We start from the raw sequence: 18,469 nt of genomic DNA on the forward strand, positions 1-18,469 counted from the left end.
CTAGAACCTTAAATGAGTTTTGATACTGTGATTCTTTGGGACAAAATGAGTTTTTATCATCTCTTCAGTCTTTGCCTGGCATTTGCTCGGGAGGAGCAGCAAGTGATTGGCTGAGCTTTCGCCTCTGCTCTGTGATTCCCCTTCTCTTTGTCCTCTCTCTGTCTCTGGAAAATAAGAACTGAGGGATTTGTGGTACATGAGGTGATAGTGAGGAGAGCAGAAACACCTGAATCCACTGGACTTCTCTCATGTCAGCATCTTTTTTTTGTAGCCCAACTTGAGATTGCCTTTCCTAGCTTGGCAGTCTTCTAGAACCAGTGTTTGGTTCTTACCAAACAATATTATCAGTCAGGTTATTACCATGTAATTGGCATGTCTTCTTTCTCAGTAAACCCCAAAGAATGCCTGGGAAATGCTGCTATTTCCACGATGGCTGCCATCCCAGAATATCAGCAAAACTACATATAGACTGAAGATTTATATAATTGGGAATAGTAGGAATGTTTCCTGCTTGCACAGACAAATCCACCTGAGGTGAGATGGCATTTTGCATGTGTAAGCATTTCTATAATACTAAGGCTACCACTCACTTGAAGGGGCTATCTCTACAAGAAGTCAAGCTGACAGTTTTGAGTAGGCTGTGGTGGCTGAGATAGTCTGTGCCAAAGCATCTCTTTTATCTTCCCTTGCTACTTGTGTACGTGGCTGGGCAAGCACTCCTTGTTTGTCTCCTTCAGGCCAGAGCATCCCTAGGAGCTGTACTTTTAGGAAGGAAATATGCTGGCAGTCCAGTCTGAAAGTACGAAATGGCACAGTCCAGTGAGTTATAGTGGCTTTTAGACAGAGTACCTGATTCTTCCGTTTTTGGGGTTTTTTTTTAAGCACAAGATTCACAATATAGCATGTCTAATCTATTTCAGTTTACTCAATTTTGACCTCTCTGTGATTCTAGAAGGGGAAATACTACAGTAAATTAGGGAATCTCCTTTCCCTTTCTGACCTGAAATGTATGTTTCTTTGATTAGACTTAGAATGTGGCAAGAAATTCTATACCAGCTCCCAGGGCTTCCTTTTCATCTGTATATTCCACCCATAGCAGCTTTTTTATTAATATTTAGAAAGTTTGCCTCCAGCAGTACTAAAATGTGCATCAGAGGACAACAGTTGTTTACTGTGTTTGAACTGAAGAATCTCACCCAGGAGATCTCATTCACTTGAAGTTTACATCTCTCAATCTCGACTTGCAGAAAGAGATCGATGAATAAAAATTGTCATTTCAGAGTTGCACCTCTCCAATTATTTATTTGGTTGTGTGTCTTCCCAGATGTACACGTAATTGGATCAGACACTAAAAACCAGATAGCAGGTTTTTAATGAGAGCAATCTCATACCTCTTTATAATAAGAAAAAAAAAATAAACACACATATCCATCTGTAAAATGATAATGACACAGGAGCCCTCTCTCCCCACCAAAACCAGTTAAAGTTAATTTATCTGCTTTAAGAAACTACATTATATTCAGCAGACAGCTGACAGGTTACCCTTGGGAAGATCCACGTTTGGACATGACTCAAGAGGTTTTTTTTTACCTCAAGCTGGCAGAGGCTACAAGTGTCACCCATACTAAAGCTGGCGAGTATTGAAGATGATGTTGAGTCTCCCTGAGAGAGTTGCATCTACATTTGCTGCTCTCAGTGCACCTCCTGGCAGCCAGTCTGAGCTGCTGACTCCAGACACTTCTGAAACGGTGGGTGCAAAGATGTGAAAAATCAACAGCAGCAGCAAAATTTAAAAATCTTCTATTACAGGGTAGTCTTGGGAATCAGGAAGAGGGATCCTCCTCTAAAAGCTGCCATGACCACTGCAAGCACATAACCCTAGTCCGTAAGAGTTTTAGAATAGGAAATAGTATCCCTCAGGATTTCTAGGTAGTGAGCTGTTTTCTCAAAATGCCTTCCCAACTGACTGGAGCATTAAAGCTTCTCTGGCCTCATACCTTCTTTTCTTGGCTACATAAATCAGATGAAGAGAGAAATAAAGGAAAAATTATGCTAGTATTCCTAACATATTTTTCTCTTTATGAAAAGAAGTAAATATTTTCTTGTTTTACCATTTATAGTGAATTTTTGTATCATGTTTTCCTTTGCATCAAAAGGAAAAAAAGCTTTAAAAAAATCTAATTAAAAGATAGTATGAAACAGTCTGGAGCATAATCTCTTTCTGCTTGTGTTTACAAATATAATGAGAACAACTATAAAACATGTTTATAATGGCTTTTTAAATAATATGTGTAAATAAAGTCCACATAATCAAAACTTTAATGCTGAGAAATCTTAGCCTCAGCTGTGTGTGAAAAGGAAATGTTCAAGGAAATAATCAAATTAATGAAATAGCTTTGTGTTTCTAGAACATTTGTCAATCTCTGTCCAGAATTCCTTTCATTAATAGGTCTAACCTGTTAAACCTTCTAAAAGTGTTGAGTACAAGAATTATAGAGAAGGGAAGGAAGTATTTAAACTGTGTTTGTTTAAACTTCATAGCTTAGATATTAGTTTGTGCATTACAAGAAAGAATTTAGCCTGTGTTACATGCATGAAGAGTGAACTGATATCCAAGCAATAACAAAAGCACTGAGGTACGAGGATCAGCTTACAATGTTGCTATGCCCGCACTGTGGTGCCAAATTACGGGTAAGTCACAGTGAAAATATGACTTACAGGTTCAATTCATTCTTGAATTCCCTGTTAACTAATTACTACTACCATGTTGTCAGACAGGTGGAGGTGGTTTAGAGTCTAAAGCACTAGTCTTCAGTTGATGGTGTTAAATGTTTCATTGTTAGCAGCTGGTAAGATTGCCCGTGCTGTTCATTAAATGTCACTTCCAATCTGAATGTACCCTTTGAAAACCCAGATATAGACAAAATGTACTTCTTTCTCTTCCGCCCAGCTTTTCCATTTTTATTTACTTAAAACTTTGATACTATCAAGATGTGCTGTTTCCTAGTAACTGTACTTACTTTGCACTTAAATTACTGGTTTCTGTGATGAGTGTAGTGAGCCAGTTACCTGAAGAACAATAATTAGTAAAAGCAGCCAAAGCATATTAGGTTTTCTTCTTTTATTATTCTTTTTAGAGTTAGGGAAAAAGAAATACCCTATTTCTCATTCATTTATCTTCCTCCTTCTCCTTCTTTACTTAAATATTAGACTAGTCTAGTCTCTCTTACAACATAGTGTAGGTCTCAGTGAAATTCTTTCATCCTAGAATAACTATATGGCCAATATGTAACCACATCGCTCTTAATTCAGTACAGAGCCTTCCCAATAATACTAGTCCTCTAAAAGAGGTAAATCATTTAGTATAATGTGAGGGCTTGTTGAATATTCTGGTAAATCTGTTCTTTCCCAAGGAGAGCAATAAAAGATGAAAATGTTTTTGAAGATTAGGGTCCATGCAGACCTCCAAACTGAACTAAGGTAGCCCTCTATTTTGCAGTTTTCTCCTGGAGCTCTTCCAGACTCCCTTAGCATCTCACCATGCTTGTCCCTTGTACAGTCCCCTGTACCAGCTTCCCCTCAAATTTTTGTTTTTACCACTTTGTGAACCTGTTTTTTGCTTTCCATTACACTTATCACTGACCTGAAATATGAAAACATACTGAAAAAAATGCTCTTTTTTCCCTGCAAATATTTTAAGCACAAGTCTTCATACAGCATGTATGTGGGCAAAAAGGCAAGGGGAATGAAGTCTCAATGGCTACAAACATGGTAGATCCTTCTCAATCAGAGACCAAGTGTCCTGTCACCTGGAGGCAGTTGTGGCTGTGCTGATGGATGATCTCTTTATACCTACTGGCAAAAGTCAGATTTCCATGGTAACATTAGGCTTTGCCACCAAGGTGTGATTGAACCAAAAGTGCCACAGATCACTGTACCATTGTAAACCATTGTTGAGCCACTGTTGATGGAATCTTACCTTGACACATTTATTTTCTTCTGGACAAGAGACTAGCGAATGTTGTCTATTACTTCTCTCAGCCTTGACTCCTTTGCAGAGTACAAAATGACTGTAAGGTCTAGTATCTCTTGTTTAGGGCTAAGAGCAAAAGAAATCTCAGAGAGTTACAGCTGGAGTGGGGCTGGAAAAGGATTACTGAATTTTTTCTCTCAGGAATTTTTTGCCTGGGGAAGAGCTTGGCTGCCTGTTTTAGGCTCAGCTTCAAGTAATCTGTTCTTTCTCCAATGTGATGTGATTTTGTATTACATTGGAAGGTGGTTCTTCAACTGAAATTGGAATACTCAGTAGCAAGCGAATGTTTGTGTTGTTATGGGTTGTCAGATACCATTCAGCTATTCCCATACCTGAAAGAAACTGGGCCTGAGGGAAAAGCATTTCACTTGAGTTCAATCCATGCTTTGCTGAGGTCATGGATATAGGAAAAAGAATCCTTAACCAGTTAATTTGTCAAAAGCATCTTCTCCTTTCATGTTCTCCGTATGTCATAACAGAGTCTGAATAAGGGCAAGAAACATCTATCCCTGACTAGCCTTCACTGAGGATAGTCATAGAATGTAAACTTCTGTTTCCTCAAAACTAACCACAGCAATGTGATTTGCCTGGCAAGAAACAGGGAAACCCTTAAGAAAGTCTCCAAACACAATTAGCAGCATCTTGCCATTCTGGTAGCTATTTGCATTAACAACCTTTTTCTAATCCTCTAAACTGGATTTTCCTCACCCTTTCGCACCATGCAGTCACTGGGCTGCATGCAATACTACTCTGAAACTTGGCGGTAAAATTTCAGGTGCTCATTTGGCACTGTCTTTGCAGGGCTAAGCTCAGAAACCCCCTGCTCTGGCAGCTTAGAAGGGGCTTAATGCAATATATGCCCCTCTTTACAGGCTTTTTCTCAGGTGACAATTAAAAAACAGCTATTTGGCCCACTAACATTCCCTTCACATCAGCCTGTGAGAGAATCCTTCAGAAAGAGAGTAGCATGGAGAGTGTCAGAGAAGCTACCGTCATGCACTTGATTAATTTTGTATATTGAAGATTACGGCAATTGAGAGTGCTGAAATGTACAGATGCATAGAAGGGAGAACTGAAAATCCAGAGGCTGAGGCTTTCTTCAGAGTATTTGTGAGCATTGTTTGGCATTCTGATTCCTGAATGCCTCGTGGTTCCATAGCCCTAGTGATGACGTCTTTGTTTTGCTCCAAACCTCTTTTCCTAAGAAGAAATGCTGCAGCATTTTGTGATTTGAAATGTGTTTCAGTAATATAAGCAATAAAGTTTTAGGATAAATTGTTTGTTATGAAGACATTGAAGGGGAAAAACCTATACAGTAAAGTATGTAAGTAGAGCATGCAGCAATAATTCTGGTTTGGGTGTGAGAGGTAATGGCCTATGTTTTGGTGGTAATAAAAATGTTCTATTAGATTCTTTGAACCCATTGCAATGTGATAGAAAACAACAAATGATGAAACAGTGCTTTGAGGGGAGCTTACATGTTCAATGAGCATAAAATAAACATATTAAAATAGAAAAAACCCCCTTATTTCCAGTACTTATTGTTTTATCACTTCATCGTGGGTATAGGATAAAAGAAAACTCTTACTTGCTTGTTAGAAGAAGAAAGCTCCTACTTGAAGTTCTTACTTGGCAGATGTCAGTTGAAGGCTCTGCTATGGAATATGCTGCAATGTCAAAGTCTGTTGGGTAATTTTAGACAAACGTGTCATGTGTGACATGGAAATATGGCATGCTGTACATTAGTGATTTCCCAAGTGTTTGGATCAGGTAGTAATGTGCTGAGAAAGTGCTCTTTATCTCTCCACACTGTGTACTTGTATAGCAGTGGGGAAAGGCTTTTGGTAGAAATTACTTTAGTCAGAAAAAGAATCCATTTACAATATGTGCCTTCTAACATCTTTCAGACAATGCATTATATTAAAGAGGCATTTTTTGATTAATGTTTTATAAACATTTTTCAGCATGACAGCTTAAAGTCCCTGTAAAATTGTAAATGTGTGCATAGTGCTCACTTCCATAAAGTCAAATGCCATCTCATAAAGTCTAGCTGGATCCTGTCAGTGACAGTGACACAGAATCAGTACCTTGGAGCATTAAAATTAATTTGGTTCATTTATATTACTGCAGTGATAGCTAGATGAAAAGAGTCCTATATTTAAATTCTCTTAAAAATGCCTTCAAATCTTTTAGGATTTTTTATTATTATTATTTTACAGTTAACTAAATGTAGTGAAGTGCAGCATAATATTTTCATGGGCCTTTTAAGAAGGTGACTACGAAATGTGAAAGTAGCAAAGGGGAAAGGGGAGGATGTGGGAGGTTATACTGGGTGCCAACTGGAGGAAGGATAAATAGCTTTCAGTTGTGCAGGCTACTAGAGAAACACTGGCCTTTGAGCAGGGCTGATAAACCACAGCATTGGAGCCAAACTGGAATATGCTGGAGCAATGGAGAGCACCAGGGCTTTCCTATACCAGACTGTAAGAGCAGTCTTCTCACTCTTCCTTGCTGAAGGTCGTGGATAAACAGCTTTTCCCTTGCTAGCTTTTCCTCAGGTTTGCAAAGTTCTCATGTGAAATGGGCTGAGTGAGGACACAAACAAGGAGAAAAATGAAATGTACTCCCTATCACAGGCCTAACTCCTCTTAGTTGCAGTGGGACTGTGATTTTAGTGCCCACTGCACTTAGTGGAGCTTAGTGATTTCAGTGGAAGTACCCAACGCTTACAGTGCTGCAAGTGAGCAGAATCAAAGGTCTTAGGAAGTGAAGCCAAGCAGGCTAGAAGTATGGAAGTGGAGAAGAGGAGGAAAGAGGAGGAAGGGAGAAAAAGAGCCTCTGAATACCGGAGCCAAAGAGCAAAGAGGAAGATGGGAATATGAGGGAGCACTGGTAGGAGAAACATAGCCAAACAAAGGAGAAGAGGGAAATTCAGGGTAAAAAGCTGGGAATACCAATGATCTTGTGTGTGAGGGATATCTGTGGAATGATCTAATGCTACCTCCCTTCTGCTACAGCTCACTCTAGTCCTGGTGAGGTGACGTGCTCTTTTCTTACCCAGCTGGGTACCAAATTTTCTTTGGAGAAGGATGGGATATAACCCTGACTTGCACCTCTCCCAGTGTTTGGTCAGCTCTGATCCAGGAGTTGGACACATATTCATGCAAAAAAGCTGTTTAAAAGGTTTTGGCAACTCAACAGCTTGTTACACCTCTACTTTGAGCAAAGCTACCCAAGTTGTCACCAAACCACAGAGGAGCACTTTGTCATGCAGTTCTCATGAGATGCAGTGAGTGAGGGTCTTTGGCAGAGGAGTTGAACCAAGCTGCTGGAAGCCTGTAACTTCATAAACTGCAACAATGTGAATGGGTGTTTGTGGCATGAGCCCTCAGACTGTGACAGCAGGCTTAAAACGTAACAAAAAGATTGTCTATAAACTGATAGTGCCAGTGTTCCTCCTCCAGTGTCAATCAAGATGTAGACCCATAGAAGTCAGTCCAATTACCCTGAAATGCAGATAAGCATGATTAATGGCTCACTGAAATCAATACAGAAAATCCTTACAGGCATTATTCTTTATACGTGTGAATGCAGCCTTAGTGCTCCAGATGGAAAATAAATACCCTAGTCCTACTGGGGAGTCGGGGCAGGGAGGAGCTGCTGTGTACTTTGGGGGAACTTAAGACTAAGGTAGTGGTCTAGGTTTTAATATATGCAGTTTGATCCTGTGCAAAGTTTTATTTATCTTAGTATAGCACAGGAAGTAATATGCTATAAAAGGTGACGAAAAGAGGAGTGGGCAGCCCAAAATAAAGAAAACTATGTCCATTTTGCTTAGCACCTTCATTCCTTGTTCTCTAGCTGAAAGTTTTAAACTCGTCTTACTCTATTAGCTTTGTTATAGCCTGTTCATGTCACTACTATTTCAGTCAATGTTTCTGTTACAGCTTCTCTTAGTTCTAGTTCATAATCTCATCTTGAAAATGCATTACAAATTCAGCATACAGCATCAGCCCAGGCATGATGATGTCACTTTTCTTCCTTTGGCTAGGATTTGGTTTTCATTTTGTTTGGGGTTTATTTTCCAAGTGTTTTATATACTAAAAAAACCCTGGGATTTGGGGTTTTTTTTGTTATTTTAGGAGAGGGGAAAGTAATTATTAAAATAAGTTTTTCATAATTAGGAATTTGCTTGAGTTTTATGTATTTGGAAAACATCAGTCATACTAATGCTTGCAGTTACTATATATTGCTACAAAAAAGTTTAGGCAACATTTTAAAAATAATAAAAATCCCCCTTGCTGTTTTGTTTAGCTTTGTGGTAATATTAGTGATACAAGCATTTGTGACTGTAGTCTGTGGATCTCTGACACGAAATGTTTTCTGAGAGAGTTGCATACTGGCAAAGTTGGAATTCTAAAAATCAGAAAGTGCATAAAATGGCAACAGGGCTTTTCTTTCCATTGAACTAATGCTTACCTGCAAAAAAGATGATTATTTCTTCTTTTCACCAGTTAGTTTTTCCTGGTAAATAACAGGAACTTTAATTGCACATTAGTAGCTTACAGGAACCTATTGTTGTGACATGTATTTAAACAAGCTGTGAATTAAGAACCTCTTTCCACCCAGTGATCTAATTATATTGTCACACTAATTATAGTATTTTGTATTTATATTTGACAACTTTAATTTTCTTTTCCTAGTTTACTGAAATAGCTTTCCTCTAGAGAATTTACCTTTTAGGCTGGAATTTCTTATCTTTTCTTTCAGAAAATGTACAGTAATTTAAAGCATATCTCAGTCACTTTGGATCCATTCTGTTCACGTCTCTGCCTTTAGTTTTCTGTGTGATCTTAGGCTAGTCATTTTAGTGCTCTCTGATTCTCTGTAGGAGTCCTGTTCAGCTTACTAAAGTGCTTTTGGATCTGTGGGTGACATTGCACTACCAAAATTCCAGGTACTGTCTTACAAACATAAATATAGCATCTTCATAGCTTGGGACTCTGGTTTGTTAGAGAACAGAAAAGGACCCACAGGGGCCAAGTTGAGACTTGGTAACAGGTAGTAAAACCTGTATCTGTTTACAAAAACAGTATTACGGGCAGTTGAAGTAAATTACACTCCTTAATCTAACTCAAATGCCCAATTAATTTCTATCCAAATACTATTTATTCCCAAGCCCCCCAAATTAGTGTTAATAATAAGCAGCCCTATTGTGTGATAGATCCGTAATGTTGTTTTGAAGGTAATTATAATATTGAAATAAAACACACAAGCTTTTATTTTTTTGATTTAATATTTCCCTGGAAATATCCACATAAGTAAAGGCTACTGTTATGGGGACGAGATTGTTAGTGCTGTAATGTGATGAAGCTAATAAAAAATAATTAAAAAAATGATGCTGTGGAAACATGAAGATTTCAGCAAACCTAGATGTGTTAGCAATAATGGGGCACTGCAGAGCAGCAACATTCAACAAGTGAACTGTTTCCTCATGTAGGGAGGAGGCAATTTTTATTAAGGGAAACTTGAAAGGGGATTGAGAATGGGAATTTATCTGAGACATAGAGAAAAGTTTATCTAAATATGGTAACTTTGGCTGATCTGAAGCATCTACTAATGGGGGAATGGAGGGCATGTGGCACAAAGCTCAGCTTTTTGTCATTGCAAAGAAAGGAGACACACAGATGAGCTCTGTGTCTCCGCCAGCATCTGCCTTGTCCTCTGCAAGGCTGATGCTGGCAGAAGTTTCCTAGAATGATATTGAAGATGAGGGAGAAAATTCTCAGGAGGCTCCTGAGGAATCTCAGCTGCTCTTGTTAGCAACAATTGTCCTGGTTTTGCTAGGATAGAGTTAATTTTTAGTAATTAGAAGAGTAGTATTTTACTTTCAGTGTTTCAGTTCAGACTTATCATGAGAAGAACGTTGATAAAATACCAATGTTTTTAGTTACTGCAGCTCAAGGCCACGCTGTTTGTCTGTTTCACAGCTGCATTAGGACTGTGAGGGGTAAGCGCAGTGAGGAGCAAAACCCAAAACTGGCATCTGGTTGTGCCAATGAAATACTCCATATCATATCACGTCATGTCAGTATATTAACCAGGGTTGACCGGAAGACGGGGCACATTCTCTCGGGGATCGCTCAGGCTCACTCTTCCGGGGTTTCGGTTCGGGACCGTCTCGGCTCCGGGATCGTTAGCTGGCACAGGCTGGGAATTGGTCAGTGGGCGGTGAGCACTGTGTATCACTCATTTGTATAGTCTGTTATCACTGTTGTTATCATTATCATTTTCTTTTAATTAGTAAATAGTTTTTATCTCAACCCGTGAGTCCTTGCCCTTCTTTCCAAATTCTCTCCCCTACTCCCTGGGTGAGGGGGGGCGGGAGGGTGATAGAGCAGGCTGTGTTTGGCTGCAAGCTGCAAGCAAAAGGGTGAATCCACCAAACCACCACCACAATGCAAATGTCTGGTCAAGCAAGACAGAGATGGTTTTGCCCACACCTATGCTTTGTGGATCATGGTAGCAAAGTTCCAAGATTTAAACAGGTAATTTTGAAGAATAACACATTCAAAGTAAATATAATCGGTTTCATTACTGCCAAACTAAATCAGATTTAGTTTTACATATCACATCATCAAGCGAGGAGATTATGGCTAATAGAATTAGCACTGTTGAGTGCAAATTCAAGCTCTTAGGAAAAATAGCCCATTTCTAGCTCTTAATGCTCACTACTTCTAGCATCTAACAAATTCTGTACTCCAGATGCTTCCAAACTCTTCATAGGCATGACCACTTCATACTGCTTACTCAGTTCACTAAACCTTTTCTCTTTCATGCTGTATCTCTTCTGAAACATACAGGTAGAGCAGAGAGTTTTGTTCTCTAACACGAGCACTTGCAGAGTACTTGACTCTATACCTTGACTGCATGTATCAGTCAAAGCAGGGAAGACTGTCATTTGGGTACTCACCAACTGTCAGGGAGCACACCAGGAAAACACCACCCTCCTCCAGTGGTAAACGGACTGAAGAAAGGTTACAAGCCGGAGTCAGGCAGGTTAGATGGAGGAAAATCATGAAAACATGAAAGAGAGCACAGTGAGAAGTAGTAGTAAATAAGCAGGACAGAACTATCCCCAGCAACTGAAGAGTCGTGCTATAGCAGAATGTATCTTATATCAAGTCTTCAAAGACAGCTATTAGTGTATCAAGAAAAGGTCTTTTATGGCATTCCCCTACTCCTTCCTTTTTGCCACAGAACTTTCTCTGACGTGCATTTTTGTTGTTGTTCATGTTCTTGCTGGTTTTTTAGAGTTGTTTTTTTTAATATAAAACTACTTAATCTTCATTTTATTTCTTTTGGGTTTTGGTTTGGTTTGGTTTTTTTTTGATGAAATATCAATGCAACATGAAATGCTTTGCTTTATCTGGAGCTCAAAGTCTCAGGTGAGAGTCTGTCTCCTGTTTTTCTGCCTGCAGGGATTCCAATGCTGAAGATAGTATTTGCGGGTTATGAGCACCTGTCCTTAATTTCTGTCCCCTTACTCATCTATCATCCTGCTCAGATTCTACTTGGCAGTCTGTTGGTACCAACAATAAAATCTTGGATGGTTTCTAGGCAAAAGGTAAGAATTGCTGGTTTTGGTTTATAATTGAAAGTGTGTTATGAGGGAAAAAATACCTAAATGCATGTCCTAAACTCTCTGGGTTCCTTCTTGGACATCCTATGGCAGGGATTTTTCTGTTTCTTTACTTCCTTTATGACAGTGATAGTCACAGTAGAATCCAATTAAAAATGCTGAACTTTATCCCCGTTGGCTCTGAAAAGGTTCAAATCTTGAAGTTAGACCTCTGTGGTTACTTCAAATCATGAATTCATCCAAATTATGAATTCAGATTATGCCCACTAAGAATGGCTCTGTCTTTAGCTAATAATCAGAGCTTTGGATCTCCCTTCTGGAGAAGTGACAAAGGTCTGTCCGCTGGCATGAGAGCTGGGAAATCAGGTAAAATGAGGGCATTTTCTGAATTTAATTTAATTAAAGCAGGATAAAAAGTTTTTAATTTTTTTTTTCTACTTGGGTCACCCTTTACAATAGCAAGAAGTCCACAGGAGTCTGGCACATCACATTTCATGCCAAAATAATGGCATGGAATAGCTAGGAGGATTATAGACTATAACCTAGAGGCATTGATATCACTGCTTCAGATTATGCTTATTTCAGTCAAATTGAAGCTATTAACATCTGACAGCCATTCTGTGACCTATATGTAATAAATGCAATGGTTTTGGTCAGGTTCTCAGAACAGTAGTAACCACCTCACAGAAAACTAATCCATTCAACTGGTTTTGATGCTGTCTTTAATGTTCTGAGATAATAAGGATCAAGAAGCTGTGGCAACTGAAGCAGTCTTTGACAGCCATTTTAGGTGAAGGTTGAGACCTACTGTGGGAAGCCCAGTGCCACCAGTACCCTGCATTTTTCACTTGTCAGTGGACAATTTTTTTTTTCTAACTTCTATGTTTCAGATTTTCAGCAAAACCAAACAGGCTGCCATTTTACTAGCTTCACTCCACTAAAGTCACCTTGCTAACTTGAATGCTAAAACTCCCCAAATTAGTGATTTTTAGGTGGCTCCACTTTTGGTTACCTGAATTGTAAAAAGGAGGAAAACTCAATTTTCAGGAACTTTGAGTCCAGAAATCAGACCTTGTTAAGATATACTTATCTTAGCATCCGAAACAGGAAATTTTAGAATCACATGTCATTTCTCCATCAGTCTGAAAGTCATGATTTTTTTAAAATCAGAAATTATCAGGAGACATTAGAGTTTGTGTAAAGAAAATTCCATGCAGAATTTCCTGCAGAAAGATAGCCTAAAGTTGACACTACCGGTGACAGAACGATTTCTGCAATGCTGGCTTCTCTTCTGCTCTCTGCTGCCAAGACCAGGAGTAGGGCTGGAGCTCATCCAGACCTCCCTCATCCTCAGGGGTGATCATGGCCTTTGGGGGCTGCTGTCGGTTGCTGCAAGTTAACACAGCCTTTAAACAAGGCATCAGAAAAGTCAACTAGTACTGGAGAGATTTACAGTTCACCAGCACTAGTATCTTATTCATTAAACATCAAATAAACCTCCTGTGCTAATCAGACTGTAATGCTACTGTAGAACCACTTTGGGGGATTGTTGTTCTGTTGCAGCAGTTTCTTCAGTTGGTCTTCTGTATTATTCACAAATGTTATTTTAATTACTCTTTGAAAAAAATCAATGAGGTTGGGTCTGGTACAGTTGCAATAAGTATAATAGAAGTGAATGTTGTGACTGGATAATGGTCTCCCACTTTGAAAATAAACATGTCATCATCACCCTTGATGTTTTATTTTCTATAAACACCTTGGCTTCCTTTTGGCATCTCTCTTGCAGGGGGAGACGGTTATCCAGTCACAATACTCAACTGCAGTGACATTCTTACTTAATTATGATAGTACATGTGATCTGGTTGTATGAAATTGAATTTAAATATTTAGAGGTTCATCTACACTGAGGTATTTCTACTTTGTAAATATGGCAGCAGAAGCTGCCAAACTACAAAGTTAAAAAATTGTTTCCCCAAACAAAACGTGGAGTGATGTCTCTCCAAAGTCTCTTGCTGAATAATATCCAAAAGACTAATCTCAAATGGCTAGATTTAACAATAGTTAAATGCTGGTGTTTCTGAAAGCTGGTGTTTCTGAGGGGAATATAGCCTATTTATTTTTAAAGGTCTGGATTTTTTTAAGGGTTTACATTTGTGCTCAAGTGTTTTTCAAGCAGTGCTTACAAGCTTTAAATGTACAATATTAAAGGTTAATATCTACAATAAGAAGACCCATCAGACATCTCTCAGACTGAAAACTGAATGTTTAGCCAGCCCTCTGGAAATAAGTCTCTCAGTCTGCAAATACCAGTCTGTCAGGGCACTTCCCCCAAAAGGCTAAGGAAAACAGAGGTTCCAAATTTCAGGAATTTGCAAATTTCACTAATTTCCCTCTCACTCAGGCCAATTCATCCCGTAAAAGAAAGCACCGACCTTTTTTGTTGCAGAGCACACCAACAACAGGCATCCTTTGCAGTGACCACATCAGTATACAGGAGCAGATGAAAACCTATTAAGCCTGTCACATTTGCCTCCTAAGTTAGAGAGCTTGCTTCCTGCCAAACTAGAGGCATGGTTACCTCTCCTTGGAGTTGAACTTCTGTCACACACTGAATAAATAGTTCAGCTCCCATAGTTGGCCAGCCCTGCAGGGAACGCGGACTTGGACCCTGCCATTAAATAGAGGCATGTGGTTTCTCTCCTCCTCAGTAAGGGCAGACTAGAGCTACAAAGACATCGGGTGTCCCCTGGCATAAGATCACCTCTGGACTGATGGACTTTGGCATATTCTTACCTTTTCTCAGAAATGAAGGTATAAAAATGGGAAGTGTGTGACATCCACCACTGCAGCAGTGACTATACTCTGAGCAGGCTTTGAGCCATATGGAAGGAGGCCAAGGAACACAAAGATGTTGGCAGAAAATTTCTTCATACTCTCCCTAAGTAGGTCAGAAGCTCTTGTATCTGTGCTACAAGTGGTTTCTTGAGTGGGATCACAAGAGCTGCTTTCTGAAAGACATCCGAGATCCACCTCCGCATCCTTTACTGACACTAACCATATTCCTTAGGTTCCTCTGTTAAGGCTGTCTGTATATGAGGAGTTGTGATGAGCTATCAGAGATAAAAAGATCATCACAAAACCCAGAGTGACCTGTCAGCTGCATGCTGACACCTCACTCAGCCTTCCAGAAGTAATGTGAAGCATTTTGTCGCCCCTTATAAATAAAAATCTTGTCTTGTGCTGGTGGTTGTCTTTTAAGAATATAAAAAAGTGACTGTTTTTTTTACTGTTCACAGGCGCTGAAGTTAACCAGGCAGCCCAAAGCACCCGTGAAGGTATAATGATGGAGATGGCCTGTGTCACAGTGAATGTATATATGTACTATACTGTACACACAGACAATTGAGACAACTGGGTATTTGTGAATGTTGCTTCGGTGCATATTTTATTTTTATACATACATATATATATTAAAAAGATACCTGTTAAGTGCCTTACAGATGCATTTTTGGTAAAAGCATTGTTTCCAGAAGCCACTTTGTTGGTTACTGCAAGAGATTGTACAGTATTTTGGAGTCCTTTAGTTTTTATTTTTCTAACAGATTGAATGGTCATGAATAACAGCTGTTTCTTCCATTGCCCCTGCTTTGGAGCCAGGGCACAGCAGCTGTAAGTCTCTGTTTTAAACTAGCCAAAATAACCAGAAGCCTGTCCCACTGCTGGCTTACCCTGGGGAAGAGCTTTCTGAAGGTTTTTTCAAGATTGACTTGAATTTCTGTGTGACTCTGTTACACTCCCTAGTCATATGACTGTGACATGCCTTTTTCTTCTGAGTTTGTGTATACTCAGCATGGGGCCATCCATTGGATAGAAGCTGAGAAGCATGAATTATTTGCATTTGTTGACACAGTTGTCTAGACATTCCTTCAAAGTAAATGGTTTCTCAAGAAAATTCTTTCAATTCCATTGCATGATATTGTGCCATTGTATATCTTAAATGCCTCATAAGCTTCTTCAAAGAAATGGTCTGGTGCTTGGGTTATGAGTGAAGTATTTGTGTTTGCAGCTAGGAGATCTTTTATAATTTACCCCTGAAGAACACAAATTTTTGGTTTCCTTTTTTTCTTTTCCTTCCCCTGGTGCAATGCACAGAGATCTGCAGTGACAGAATTTAGGATGCTAATATTGAAACAGCCTTTATTGTAGTAAGCCAGGCTGTGTTTTCTGTATTGCTGCATTGGTATGAATAATAGCTTGTGAGGACAAGAAAGTTAATTTTTTTTTTTTTTTTCAATTATAGGGATCCTTATAGTAACAGAAATGGTATCTTGGGTAATTTGACAATCAGTCACAACTTTTTTAATAATAAAATGTTACTCTTTTTAATAAACTTATATAAAATAAAAAAGAATACAAAATACTATTTCTAAGAGGAGTGTGGAAGAGGAAGGAACACAGGCATATATTCAAGCATATAGCCAGCACTGCATCTTCTCTGGGAGATTAAGATTTCCGAAGCATACTCTAGTCCAGACTCTGAGGTGTAACCATCTGCAAAACCTGTGCTGGCAATTGTGTGTTAAAACGAACGAAAGAAATAGGTCAAACTGGGATCGATATAAATGCTGAAGTTTCACGTGTGTCATACTTAACATTGCAGTTAATGGTGCAACTGCGTGCAAACACCCAGGATCAGATCTTTAGCAGATGTAGATGATCATTTAATAATGATAAGGCCGTAGCTATTTGCACAAGCTAAAGATCCTCTGTGTTACAATAGGCATATGAAATTCCTATCCTTTTGCCTTAGTGAAAAACATGTGTTTGGTTGACCTGGTCTGTTATTCCTAGTCTGGTATTCCTGTGAACAACAGGAGGGTAATTTGGTACCAACCATCAGTGCTTTACTTGATGGTCAGTCAGTGCAAGGCTGCTCGGTTGCCATCTGTATGAGAAACTACTGGGAGCTGACAGCCTCACCTTGTTCCAAATTGTCATCACCAATAAAATGACCATGTAACAAAGGTACGTGAGGTGGCAACATGCTGAATTCTTTCATTCTCTGGAGGTGGATCAAGCTCACACTGAGCAGGCAGGAGGGCTGAGGGACACTGTCCACTGCCCGTGTTCCCTGGGGCTGTGCTCTTCTCACTCACCAGTGATGCAAAGGGCAGTGGCAGTGATCTCACAGTTTTGATCAGCACATCCCTAGATAGCATAGTCAGATCCACCAACAGGCCAGCCTGCAAGGTAACTGCAGAGAATAGCATGCGTCTTTTTGGACCAAATTCAAGGTCCTCCTTCCTTTTAAGCATGCTAACCAGTAACTAGCTCCACGTGGGAAAAAATTCCTTTGTCTGGGCTTAAAGACCCTGCTTGCAGCAGGAAGTCCACACTTAGGACAGTTTCTTTTTGTTCTGTTTCCATAAAGCTGAATTTCCAGAGTATAAAAGGACTTAATCCCAATCCCACTGAAACCGATGGCTCTTTCTATTGGTTTTTAATGGCAAAGCAACAGGCCCAGAAAGCGTGCTAGCTTTTTTTACATATATAGGAAAAGTTCAAGCATACAGTAACATACTGTGGTGTCAATACCAAATAGTCAGAACACTGCAAGTACCCTCACAGACCTACCTCTGTGTACTGAATCTCTGATTTTCAGTACATCCAGCAACTTGCTTAGGTTCCACTGAACATCCTTTTTTTCTTTGCTAAATCTTTTCTTCATTTAAGAATATTTCAAACTGTTTTAAGATGGAGTTTTGTTAGAGCTTTTACAAAGTCCTTGTTGGTCCTGCTTGGGGCAGCCTGAATATTGTGTATGAGTGTTGGAGGTTTTGGTCTAAAAGGAATATAAAGCAAAACTGAAATACATATTTTAAATCTGTACGTAATGAAACTTAATTATACATATCAATTCTGTTATGTTTAAAGACTGTTAAGATCTTTTTTTTATGACTTGCTATTATGCGTATATGTCTTTAATAAACAGAGTGGTTTTTAATTTAATTTTGTTAATATGAAAACAAGATAAAATTACGTATCCTCTAGGTCAACTTTTTGCCTCCATTACCTATGTTTTGTTCTTTTGTGGGTAATCTTTTAAACTGTTTGCTTGTTCTTTAAAAAAAACCCAAAAACCTGTGGATTGTACAGAAATATTTTGTGAACTAAACTTGGGGAAGGAAAGTTCTCAGAATACTGCAAATTGTCATCAACTGGAAATGAATGAATCGAACTCCACTAGTTTTTCAGTAGTGGGCTAGACCAGTTCTGAATTTTTGCAGCTTCTTGGTTTTAAATTTAATTGAGTTACATCTGGTATTGAATATAATCAGGCAAAACCAATGGCAAATGAGAACTTTGCCCATGTTAAAACATAAGGATTTTCTTGATTATCAGCACCACTTCTCTTCTGCAGATCTATAATCCCATCTAACGATAGCAGAGGAGAAAAACGCCCAAACAATAAAAGAGCACTTCAGAGGTCACAGGGAATCCTAGCACTTTGTGTTGAGTTACTCAAACATTTTCTTCCCCTTTTTGTGCATTAAATTGAGAAGCTTTTGATGACCGCAGTAATAGGTCCCAGATAAATCATTTTTTATGTCATTAAAATTGTGGTTGTGTTTTTCCTTATAAATCCTTTAGTTAGTGCAAATATGTTATACGACAGGAAAAGCAATCTCAGCAGAAGCTGCACAGTTGGGTTTGTTCACTGAGCAAAAGGAAAGTAATCCAGCATCTTGGATTTACAGAAGTAGTCCCCTACATTATTCTGGCAGACAGGGAAA

At 39.0% G+C, this 18,469-nt stretch overlaps 1 protein-coding gene across 1 annotated transcript in view; it reads left to right on the top strand.

Moving 5' to 3' along the window:
* Window positions 1–16,173, top strand: part of SLC10A7 (solute carrier family 10 member 7) — a gene marked incomplete at its 5' end in the record, with an annotated part of 38,205 nt that extends 22,032 nt beyond the window's left edge. The window contains 2 exon segments of the mRNA XM_010172238.2: window positions 11,515–11,660; window positions 14,972–16,173. Of these exon segments, the coding sequence (XP_010170540.2) occupies window positions 11,515–11,660; window positions 14,972–15,016 (191 nt within the window).
* Between the last annotated feature and the right edge of the window lie 2,296 nt (window positions 16,174–18,469).

This window comes from Antrostomus carolinensis, unplaced genomic scaffold, assembly GCF_000700745.2.
Source record: "Antrostomus carolinensis isolate BGI_N321 unplaced genomic scaffold, ASM70074v2 scaffold23897, whole genome shotgun sequence".
Lineage (NCBI taxonomy): Eukaryota > Metazoa > Chordata > Aves > Caprimulgiformes > Caprimulgidae > Antrostomus > Antrostomus carolinensis.